The sequence below is a fragment of the Magallana gigas genome, chromosome 2 (assembly GCF_963853765.1).
Source record: "Magallana gigas chromosome 2, xbMagGiga1.1, whole genome shotgun sequence".
In the NCBI taxonomy this organism is placed as follows: domain Eukaryota; kingdom Metazoa; phylum Mollusca; class Bivalvia; order Ostreida; family Ostreidae; genus Magallana; species Magallana gigas.
This window is the reverse complement of record NC_088854.1, coordinates 37005421-37017839: the sequence shown is the minus strand read 5'-3', so window position 1 is coordinate 37017839 and position 12419 is coordinate 37005421. Positions and strand designations below refer to the sequence as shown.

Genomic DNA, 12419 nt, shown 5'->3' with positions numbered 1-12419 from the left:
ACGTATAATCTACAAATGTGGCTTTTAAAGATTCAAAGATGCGTATTAAAAAATGCTGCAATGATTATACACATATTCTCCGAAATTATTTGGGCAACGCGAGGAAATGATTTAGTACAACTTAATATAAAAATTTCAAGATGGCAGCTCCCTTGCAACATTTTTCCTTACAAGATTGTAAAAGTATGAGAATTCTTCATTTTTCATGCTGGATAGAATATTTAAACTCATTTAAATTATATTTTACGAAAAGATTAAAACCTGTTTTATTTTTTTGTTTTTCATTGTAGCTGTGATCATAACATTTTAATCATGTAAATAGCAAAATTAAAGACAAAACAATAATAAGGATGGTGTGATTTTTTATAAGGACTGTCACAGATACTGCATTTTAGTATTTATTTAATGGAAATTTAGTTTTAGCTCTGAAACTTTTCTCTGCTTATAAGTCTTTACAGTTTCCTTTGAATATTCATATTTTTATTTCTAAATTGAGGAAATATGATGAGATGTGCAGTTACAATGAAGTACAAACAGGTTTAATGTAATTCATTTTGAATTAAAGTTTGATGTGTGAACGGTGTGATTGTTGGACCGAGCACAGGTCATTTGGTATAAACACAGTACAAATTAGAGAAAACAAAATTTGTTTGTTTCAGAAATGCACATTTTTCGATCTGCGATTGTAGTTGAAGCATAAGCTAAATTTGAACTAAATGTTGGGTGCTCAGTCTACGATCATGACATCATATTTCGAATGAAAAACAAGTTTTGTTTTTTGAAAATCTTAGCCAAAGAAAGATGATAAGAAAATTCTTTCTGTAGAGAACCTCAGAAATACACTAAGGATAGAGGTTGCACACAAGTGACTATGCAGTATGATTGCATATTAAGTTTACTGTCATTTGATAAATGTCATGTTGACATGGCAACCCAATTAAGTTTCATCTTTGCTTGCCCAGGATTTCTGGCTCCGGGATCATGAAACTGTCTTAAATCTTAAGTCAGACTTAAGTCAATAAATTTGCACTTAAATTTTAAGATTGTTCTTAAAGTGGATCACAAAAAAATGACTTAGGGTTAAGTATGAAATATTGTCTTAAATCTTAAGACTACTATTAGGCAGACTTAAGTTTTTAGATTGTTGCTAAGTAAGTTCAAAATGGCGACATTCGTTGGATTTTTAAGAAGAAATGATCAGCATAGAAGGCGGCTCCCTCGTCCTCGGGTATTCTATTTATAGTCTAGGTTTTTCCCCTTTGTGGACTTGCTATTAAAGTTATTTCCCTTTGTTAAAGTGAAAGTGTGTAAACACGTCTGTATTATGACTGACATGTTATCCAGTAAGAAAATATGCTAATATTTGTGTGAAGCATCTTTTAAACATAATTTTTTAAACTTTGTGATATATGATAATGTTTACGATGCAGCCGATAGGAATCTTCAAACGAAGAAGAGTTCCACTTTTAACAAATTCTGTCGAAAAATCGCGCGAGTTACTATGACGTTTGGCTAAGACAAATCTTAGTTAAGTTTTTTCTTAGATCGTTTTGTGATCCAATTAAGTAAGCAATCTTAACTAAGTCTAAATTTTAGATTTAAGGCAAAATTCTAACTTAAATTTAAGACAGTTCCATGATCCCGGAGCCTGATCTGCTTTTCTCCTTAAAGATAATGGTGCAGAACAAAAACTATTGCAAAGATGATCAAGTTACCAAAATGTAAAAATACTACATGTACCTGGTATTAGGAAACACCAGAGTATGAACTTACTAGAAGATAGAAATCTGTCAAATACATGTACTGAACTGATCAATAGATAATTGATAAATGTTCAAGTTATATTAGTTCTTAAAACATGAATTTTTTTTTATCTTACTGCATACATGTATATAGTTATATTTAGAAACTCAAAGGTGCATATTTTGCATATAAGATGTGTGATCAAGTCTCCAAAACAATTGCAATGTGGTATTACCAGGTATATATTTGTTTAGATTTTTGGACTTCTTACATGTATCTATAGGGTATATAGAAATTTTTGTAATTTTGTAGATGCGCTTAGTGACATACTTGATGCACTAAAAGAGGGAGAAAACTTTCAACGCTTAGAAGAAGCCAAGCAATCAGCTGGAAATGACATGCTGCGAACAATGCAGATTGTGTTCCCTGTGGCCACTAACATCCAGATGGAAGTTATCGAGAGATATGGTTTCCCATCCGATGGAGAAGGTGAATATTTTCTGATACAACAGTTAGACTAGCTGCAATATACATGTACAGTGTTGAATACTTTTGATGAAAAATTATCTATCAAGCTGTCAACATTATGTAAGTACTCTTCTCATTTGCCACTAAATGTTATGAATATTCTCTTTCTAGGAAAATTGATACATAAAATTAAAGGACACTATCCAGTTTTAATTTAGATTTTGATCCTCTTGATAATGTTTGATATGCTATATATTTGCTTTCTGTGGCTTATTATGAGAATTTTATTAATTGAATGTAAAATATAATATCTAAGTGTGACAATTTTGATGCAAGACACTTTATATATTGCAGACATTAAATATGTATAATAATAATATGCATGTATGCATGCATGCATTAAGGATCTGAATTTAATGAGATTAGGAAATGATAAAACCCATGATAATTTAATTTTAGATTTTTCTGAAAATGTATTGTTTAGATATTTTTTTGGAAAGCAGTACATAATGAGCAAACACTTATCGGTAATACGTTTCATTTTGATTTAGGAATCATTCGGTTTACCCAGGCAGTGAAAATGTATGAGAAGCAAGATGAGGAAATCCATCAGCTAAACCAAAGTCTGAAAACTCTCCTCATTCCCTCTGTGACAGTTATACCCAGTGGACCAGAACAGCATAATGGATCCTGACAAGCAAGCCAACCCATTCATCCAATAATCACACCATGTTGTAACACCATGCAGAAGAGATATGGTGTCGTAGGCTGAGCCAATTCCAATGTTATATTTAAAGATAGATATACATGTAGCTTCAAATTTTATTATGGTATCAAGCCTGGTATTTAGCATTTGTGTGTTTGCCTTAGTAGCTCTATGCGTATGTGTCTCATAGCATTTATGTATATATTTTTTAAATTTTTTTTTTTTTTGGGGGGGGGGGGGAAGAGGATTGTTGTTTTAAAAAATTACTCCTGTACACATACCAGTACAATACATTACCCATTATTTTGGCAGGGTGTCATTGAACTGTGTGTACAAGGATGTGACTCATAAGTTAATGTGTTAAGGGAGGGACACCAAATCATTTTAAAGAAACAATGCTGTTTATATACATGTACCGGCATGTCACGCATCTTATGCATTAACGTATGACAGAAGCATATAGTGTTTGTCATGCTGTCTTCTGTCAATCAATCACACTCTAAGTTAAGCTCAGTGTTTTGTTAAGTTTCAAGGAAATTGTTCATTATTTTTTCATCAAACTTCATACAAAGGTACAATTCAGTTGTCATAATTTTCTGATCTTGACTTCCCTGTGAGATTAATTGGTAATCAACTTTCCTTAAAACCTTCAGCCAATATTTCTCATTTTTCATTTTGCTCAGCATTCAAGAAACTTTTTTTTTTAAACTCAAAATAATTATCCTACTGGTATGACTTTACTATTCATTTTGCATTTATCTTTTTCTTGAAAATTATTCAAGATGATTTTACCTAACTTAAATAAATGATATAAAATATGAAAATATTATTTCTTCAGTTACCATGTTTTTCTGTCAACTAGGACTTCTTAAAAGATACATGTTTTTTAATGTTGAAGTATTAATGTACCATTAGGCTAGCACTCAAGTACTATGGGCAAATTTTATTGTTTATTATTGATTTTTAAAATATCAATTTTTTTTTGGTATCAGGTAATCAAAGTTTTTGAGTTTGTAAAACAATGCAATTCATTAAAATTAAGTTTCATATACATGTATTTTGACACCAATAGACCTTAAAATTTGAATTCATTTAATTAGTTATTTAAGATTCTGCATTTAAAACTGTATTTTATGAAATACTGATTATGATTAAAGATTGTATTTTATAACTTTTTGGAAGTTATCGATTATAACAGAGCAACAGACAGATTACCATAGGTGTTGAAACCGTCTACAAATTCTATTGCCCCTAGAAGGTTACCTATAAATATTTGTGAATACTGATAATAGCCATTCACAAGTATGGCAGTCGAAAATCTTCTCTGAACATTGATATTATATGATATTGAATATTTTTCAACATGGAGATATGATTAGGATAATTTGTATTTTTATGAAAGACGTTTGGAGAAAATATGCAAGCAAAATATTTAAATATTGTACATATACAACATAATTATACAACTTATATGACATAAGTTATATATACATCACAGTACATGTATATCTCATATGACATAAGCTATATGTCCCAAACACCGTAGAAGAATAATAGAGTGAAATGGCTAATCAGGAAATTGTTTATGTGTGTTCGGTAAGGAGACAATACAGAGATACATGTATTTTTGAATATCTGGGCAATTCCTATTCAAGTATGTTTTTTGGCATTAGAAATTAAATTTTTTTTCATAATTATCATGCATTGAAAAGTCTTTGCATATCTTTTCGTTGGGTTTGCAACAACTTTAGCAAGTTTTTACATGTATTTTAATTATATATTTTAATTTCCATATACATGTATTTTTTTTAATAAGAGGCAAACTACGAGGGTTGTCCCAAAATAATGTAGACAGGACACATAATTTATAATCTGTTCACTGCAATTTCATTAGACTTCTATGATTTCTTCACTGACCCTTTGGCAAACAATACTGAAAATTCAGGCGGCGCAATGTGCGACGTCGAAAATTTCCAGTTTTACGTTGTTGCTAAACCCTCCACATCGTTTGTGATAACATTTACGTTTTATTACCGAAAATGTCTTAGAAAAAATATTATCTTTGAACATGTACCCTGATTGATGGCCTACTCATTAAATTTTTCTTGTTCTAATGAATAATTTATGCTCCAATCCGATAAGGTCTTTTACACTTTCGCGGAGGAAATATCACCAATCCCATTCATGCTTACGCACACATCTATCAATGAAAGAAAAAGTGAGCAAGCTCACATACCCCGCACCCACCCCCCCCCCCCCCCCCCCAATCAATTGACAATGATAATATAATGCATGGAAGGGAACACATTAAATTCACAGCAAAAAAGTTGATAAAGAGCATAACTCGCAAAAAATCATGTGCATTTTTATGCCTTTGTCTACTACAAAATACTAAATTCCAAAGGGCCGAAATTTCCAGAAAAATAACGGAATCAGAAATTTCTGGTAATACGCACATTTATACACAATTACCGATAATGTTTTTATAAATTCTGTGCAGCGGTTTAAGAGGAGATGCATTTACAAAAAAAATAGGCCGGGGATGACAGCTAAAAAGCATTATACATTTTTACCCCTCACAACTTTGTTGCGTTGGGTATAACAATGGCCTGGCATGTCATCATAATGTGACAGCCATTTCGTACCTTCAAAAACTAACTAGTGTTGCTCTCTCAATGAAGATAGGTATTGGTGAAAAAGAGAAAAGTTCCTCATGGCCCACGGTCAGTAATCTGAGACTTGCCCCGGATTTCTCACAATGAGTAGGCATGCATAAACCCAAAAAGAAGATGGCTGAATAAAGGGTGTAAAATGCCTATACACGGACAGATAAGATACTAGAAAGTTAAAATATCAATAAATCTGATATTTTTTAACAAAAAATTATTCAAAACAATATATATTTAACATATCATCGATTTTAAATCTTTAAATATGTTCAATAATCGGAATATGTTGACTCAAACTGGCATATATGTATCAAATCCTCCAGAGAGTGTCATTTTTTAGAACTTCACAAGGCCTTTTCTTTTATAGAGTGATCTGTGCTCCATATTTTCCTCATAATCTAAATAAGGTCTATTAATGGAAAACAACCCGATTTCAATCAACAAAAACGTGAAGAGATGACCCTTTATTATACAATAAAAATATCATTTTGTATCCCAACATTTGAACGTTTTAAAAACGTAAGTTTGTGGCAAATGTCACACATACTATTTAAATAAACACATTAATTCGTTGTGTTTTAAATGGCTCAGTGGTGATGACATCAGTTATAAGCTAACCTTATATAACCAGGGTTTTTATGTTGTTCGATACCACCAACATTTCAGGCAAGGTGGTTTTCTTATCGTTTGTTACATGTATCAAAAACTGAATATACTAAGAAATTTAAGCTTTTGCAAACTTGTATTATAATATATTTAAATAAATTTAATTGGAAAAAAACTAAATTCAAAATTGAATTTCACGACTAAAACGAATGAGTACATAATGTATTTGCATTATCTTATACCCCCATCAACTTTTGCCTGATGGAGGTATGATGAACAAGATTGCCAGGATAAAAGGCTTGCATGCATTTTTGGTATCTTTACTATATAAAAAAAAATGGGCGCACAAGATTGTAATTTTGCAGGATTCAAATCAATTGGGATTCATAATTAAACAATGAAATGCTTTCTTTTTTTCATTCAGGATAGCGTTAGTGAATCATCAACGAAAGCATTTCATTGTTTATATTTTAACATCTTTCTTTTAACTAATTAATAAATTGATTATGAAAAGTTAGTAAAATCTACTAAATTACTATTAACGTACATCAGCTGTAGGCTTCGACCAATCGATAAACAGGGCGTGTCAATTTCAGTCTTGTAAGTTACAGCCGCTGTAGATTTCGACCAACCGATAAACGGGGCGTGTAGATTTCAGTCTGGCTGTTTCTATAGATCTATGAATTTACCATAAGTTTCCATAAGAAATAGAGGGAATAATACTTGGTAGATGTGAATATAAAGTAGTGCTTGAAACAACATTGCCATATCTCTGGACTTTGTTTTTTTTATCCTCCAAAAAATATTTTGAAAAAGTACATAATTAGCCATTTCTGAATCTGCTGTCCATCTTTCTTTAAAAAGCGACATTTTTAAATGTTGACGTCATTTTTACACGTTTCAAAGAACATGACGTACAAGGCGTTGCATATCCCCCACTCGGAGCAATGAGGACAAAATAATTTCAATTCAAGTTAGAATATTAATTTTTGACTTGTATGCATTGTTTTCACAATAAATTTCACGATGGAAGTCAATATTGTGCTTTCATTCTATAAACACGACAGGTATTAGTTTCCAATTAAGCTGCACATCGTTGTTTGCCTAAATCTTGGATAATTCACTGATCTTAATTCCAAAATTAGGTATGAATGGGTCCTGACTCCATCCTAAAAATACTTTTATTTAAAGAATAAGTTTATTTTGATTTTTATTATTGATTTATTAAAATGGAGTCTGGACCCATAATGGGTCAAATTTGTGATTTTCACCAAAAACGTTTTACTTTATTAATTATTGTCAAAGAGTTAAATTTATTCACCCGTACTCTAACGTGTCAACGTAGCTCACTGTGATAGGCGGAGGCTCGTAGTTCATCCTTCTCCATGGAAAGGGTGTTCGAATCGTATAGACGGCGTTTTATTTTTAATTCATTTGCCTAAGTAAAGCGTGTTTTGCTTTTCTATTTATTATGAGAAAAATATCTAATATCATTTATATAATGACAACAATTACGTAATGTTCATGTTCTGTACCAACAATGTCGGATAAAAATAGCGCTAGCACAGATATAAAATCATGCTGTAATGATTAGAAAGTATCAAATAAAACAAAGGAGATAAGTACCAAGTGTATGTATTAATGTATATTATTTATTTGTCAGAGAATGCAGTTCTATATTATACATGTACATGTACTGATGCACAGTCTCAAATATAAAGATTTTTTATATGTTCATATGCCATTTTAAAATCCTGGGTACGGGGGGATTTGTCAGGCCTTGTACGCTCTTGTCCTTTGTGGAGAGAAGACCCAGGGACAACAAATTCATTCTAAAACAGCTCTTAGTAGGATTTTGCATAAATTCCGTCGTTTTGCTTTATTTAGACCCATATTATTATAAACTTCTTGCGTTTCAAACATTTTTCACCCATTCCATATCCAACAGAAACCAAATAACGATTGTAATTCGAAAAATATGGAAAATTAATTGATGAAATTTTATTTCTCCTTGTGCGCCCAGATTCCTTTCGAATCTACATCTTAAGCACCTAATTTCTTTAATAAGTTTGAATTTACCAATGGGTCTGGAATCCCTCCCTCTTCCTAGGTGTTTTATAATTGGATGTAAAAAAGTAGTTACAAGTAATTCAATGTATGGTCAGCTTTATGGCCAAAGTTTTTTTTCTTTTTCTTGTCAATGGAAGAATTGCAACCAACAAAATATGAAAAATGACAAATTAACAGAAAATTAAATTTTAGAATTTTAATAACATCCATCATAAACATGTACATTTACATTCAAAACAACAATTTCACTTGTACATGGATTTCATCCATCAAACTTGTTCAGAGAAACTCTCATTTCAACCACTCAGCACTTACACTAGCACACTATCATCAATAAATAGAGCAGAAAGATCCATATTACTATGATGCAAGTTGCAAGGAATAAGGTTGCATCATCTCCCATGTTGCTAATTTTCCTTTCCATGCTCTCTCCACACCTCTGCCAGAAGAAACAGCTATACAATGGTACATCATGTCAAACTCAAGAAACTAAAATCTGCTGTGGAATACATGATGATTTGGTAAAAAAAATAATTATGCTACATGAGCTTTTATTCTACAATACAAGCACTCACCCAAAAGGAAATGACATGCCCCTTTATTTTATAAACATTATTTCTACTTATACTTAAAAGCTTTCTTATGGCCCCAAAATTATTATAAGTGTTTTATGTTGACTACATTTTAGAAAACGGAGAGAAGATATATAAATTGATAGCACTTAACTGAAAGACAAAACATTCATTAAATTTGTCAAAGGACCCCTGATTGATAATGAATGAAAATAAGTAATGAATTAATGAGAAACTGTCTTTATAACTCGTCCTTCTCATCAGCACCCTCTTCTCCTGATGGGGGAGGGGCACCACCTGCTCCCTGATAAAGTTTGGTCATAATAGGCTGCACAATCTCTTCTAACTCTTTCTTTTGTGCTTTTAAGTCTTCTACTTCAGCATCAGCATTAGATTCCATCCACTTAATTTTCTCATCCACAGCTTCTTCAATTGTCTTTTTATCCTCATCACTCAATTTTCCTCCCAATTTTTCTTTGTCTCCTATCTGATTTTTAAGAGAATATGCATAGCTTTCGAGTTCATTTTTGGCTTCAACCTTCTCCTTCACTTTCTTGTCATCATCAGCAAACTTCTCAGCATCGTTGATCATTCTTTCGATGTCTTCTGGTGAGAGTCTGTTGTTGTCGTTCTGGATAACAATGTGGTTCTTGGTTCCTGTTCCTTTGTCCTCAGCTGTAACCTTCAAGATACCGTTTACATCGATCTCAAATGTAACCTCAATCTGTGGGACTCCTCTAGGTGCTGGGGGAATTCCTGTCAGGTCAAACTTTCCGAGCAAGTGGTTATCCTTGGTCATTGGACGTTCTCCTTCAAAGACCTGGATGGTCACAGTTGGTTGGTTATCAGCAGCTGTGGAGAAGATCTGAGATTTCTTGGTGGGGATAACAGTGTTACGAGGGATGAGTTTGGTCATGACACCGCCAACAGTCTCGATACCCATGGTCAAGGGGTTAACATCCAACAGCAGAAGGTCACCAGTGTCTTCCTCTCCACTCAACACTCCAGCTTGTACAGCAGCTCCATAAGCAACAGCCTCATCAGGGTTGACTCCACGGTTTGGCTCCTGCACAAAAAATATCAAACATCAGTTATGTCATTCAACTGTATACTGAATATTTCTAATGATTCAGTTATTACGCAAACATTATCAAATATTGTTAATGTCATCTAAGTGTGCACATGAATACTAATATCAAAAATATGTTAAATATGGACTGAATCTTTACTTACTTTTCCATTGAAGAAGTCTTTGACAAGCTGTTGGACCTTAGGGATTCTAGTGGAGCCTCCAACTAATACAATTTCATCAATTTCTTCTTTTTTCAAGTCAGCGTCTTCCAAGACCTGTTTCACTGGTTTCATTGTGGATCTGAATAAGTCCTGCAATACAAAATTTTGTTGAAATATAAGTCCCCTATAGCAGTATTTATCTTCAATATTCTGAATTTGAAGAAAAAATTTGTAATAAAATTTGCCATGAAAATGGCAAGAACAACTTACCATGTTGAGTTCCTCAAATCTGGCACGGGTTAATGTTTCTGAGAAATCTTCTCCATCAAACAGGGATTCAATTTCAATCTTGGCCTGATGCTGGGAGGAAAGAGCTCTCTTGGCTTTCTCCACTTCACGACGGAGTTTCTGAACAGCACGGTTGTCCTTCCTAGAATATTAAGATTAATATCCGTTAGATCAAATAACATTCAAAAAACTAACATTGAATTCCTATGACTGTAAATCAATGAAATATATATACCTGATGTCTTTGCCCTTCTTCTTCTTGTACAGCTTGATGAAGTGCTCCATAACTCTCTGATCAAAGTCCTCTCCTCCCAAGTGAGTGTCACCATTTGTAGCAACAACCTCAAACACTCCATTATCAATGGTCAGCAGAGAGACATCGAAGGTACCGCCACCAAGATCAAAGACCAGGATGTTCTTCTCTCCTTCCTTCTTGTCCAAACCATAAGCAATGGCAGCTGCAGTTCTGAAGAAGACATAATCATGTACCAATGTAATTAAAAAAAAATTAAAACTTGCAATTTAAAGTCAAGTTCAATGATTTTATTCCAAATTTGCATCAATTTGCAACCTACAAGACTTTTATACTTACGGCTCATTGATAATTCTCATGACATTGAGACCAGCAATGGTTCCAGCGTCCTTTGTGGCCTGACGCTGGGCATCATTGAAGTAAGCAGGGACAGTGATTACAGCATTGTTGATCTTTTTGCCCAAGAATCCTTCAGCAATTTCCCTCATCTTTCCAAGAACCATGGCAGAAACTTCTTCAGGAGCAAAGACTTTCTCCTCACCGTTGGCCTCGACACTGATGTGTGGTTTTCCATTCTTGTTGATGACTTTGAAAGGATAGTACTGAATGTCCTTCTGAACAGACTTGTCATCCCAGGTGCGACCAATCAAACGTTTGACATCAAAAATGGTGTTTTCAGGGTTGGAGGTCAGCTGATTTTTAGCAGCATCTCCAATCAATCGTTCATTGTCTGCTGTGAAGGCAACATAGGATGGGGTGATACGGTTTCCTTGGTCATTGGCAATGATTTCTACTCGTCCATTTTTGAATACACCAACACTGAAAATACACACATAAAATATTTAGGATAGAGAAAACAATCATTGCTCCTGGCATAATTATATGCAATAACCTCTAGTAAAAAAACAGCATCACACAGGATTGCTAAAGGTACGTACGTGTTACACAACTGTACAAAGCCCCAAGCAATAGTTATGTAACCACTAACCACTTCCTCCTTCTAATCATCCCGCAATTCTTCTGAATTAATTGATCTGCCTCAAAATTTTCCTACCAAGCTGTCACTTAATGCGGCTACTTACCATGAATATGTGGTTCCCAAATCAATTCCAATTACTGTCCCAATACTTTCTTTGTCTTTTTTCTTCTCACCCTCATCATCATCAGCTCTGGACCATGATACCAACAAAATGGCCAAACCAAGAAACAGTAACTTTCTCATTTCTGCAAGAGAGCAAACATAAACATGATTAAACACTGAGCATATGGCTCTTCTGTTACCAGTTTTCAGTTGATTATTGATGATGTAAGATTTTTTGAAGAATATTAGATATTAATTGATCAAATTTGAAGAAAAAAACTAATACTCCATCACATGAACTTTATTTATTGTAGTTTAGAAACATAAATGGCATATTCTACCTTTTAAAACAAGATACTGCGCATGCAGGTAAAAAAATAACAATAACCCGTTTTTCATAACAAGAGTAGTCGTCTGTTCCCATATAAATGAATATGTTTTATTAACAATTCAACCTCACAATTTCCTTCAAAATTTAATTATGTTCAATAAACCTTATGTAGAGAAAACGCCGGTAGAATACCGGCATATTCAGTACAAGCTGTTAAGTACATGTATTTCTTCATTAGTATACGCTAGAATATCTTGATATCATTGAATAAATACTTACTCTTTAACGCTGAAATATCCTCTGTTTAGTTTCTTCAAAATTTCAGACTTATTTCTTTTCCACCTGTCATATAAAATGCCTATTACTTATACGCGTGTACAGTCACTAGTACACGGCCAA

General features: G+C 33.2%; 2 protein-coding genes across 2 annotated transcripts; one reads left to right on the top strand and one right to left on the bottom strand.

Annotated features, from left to right (window-relative positions):
- The first annotated feature begins 91 nt into the window (after positions 1–91).
- Positions 92–4093, top strand: LOC105340369 (protein C10). Its single transcript, XM_011446386.4, has 3 exons — positions 92–183; positions 2056–2232; positions 2763–4093. The coding sequence occupies exons 1-3, from the start codon at positions 141–143 to the stop codon at positions 2903–2905; spliced, it is 363 nt and encodes a 120-aa protein (XP_011444688.2). The 5' UTR covers positions 92–140; the 3' UTR covers positions 2906–4093.
- Positions 4094–8443: 4350 nt separating this feature from the next.
- Positions 8444–12404, bottom strand: LOC105340370 (78 kDa glucose-regulated protein). Its single transcript, NM_001305362.1, is given in 7 exon segments — positions 8444–9900; positions 10068–10217; positions 10338–10497; positions 10591–10821; positions 10948–11427; positions 11691–11832; positions 12300–12404. Coding segments are annotated over 6 exon segments (1986 nt in total). The 5' UTR covers positions 11831–11832; positions 12300–12404; the 3' UTR covers positions 8444–9075.
- Positions 12405–12419: the final 15 nt, after the last annotated feature.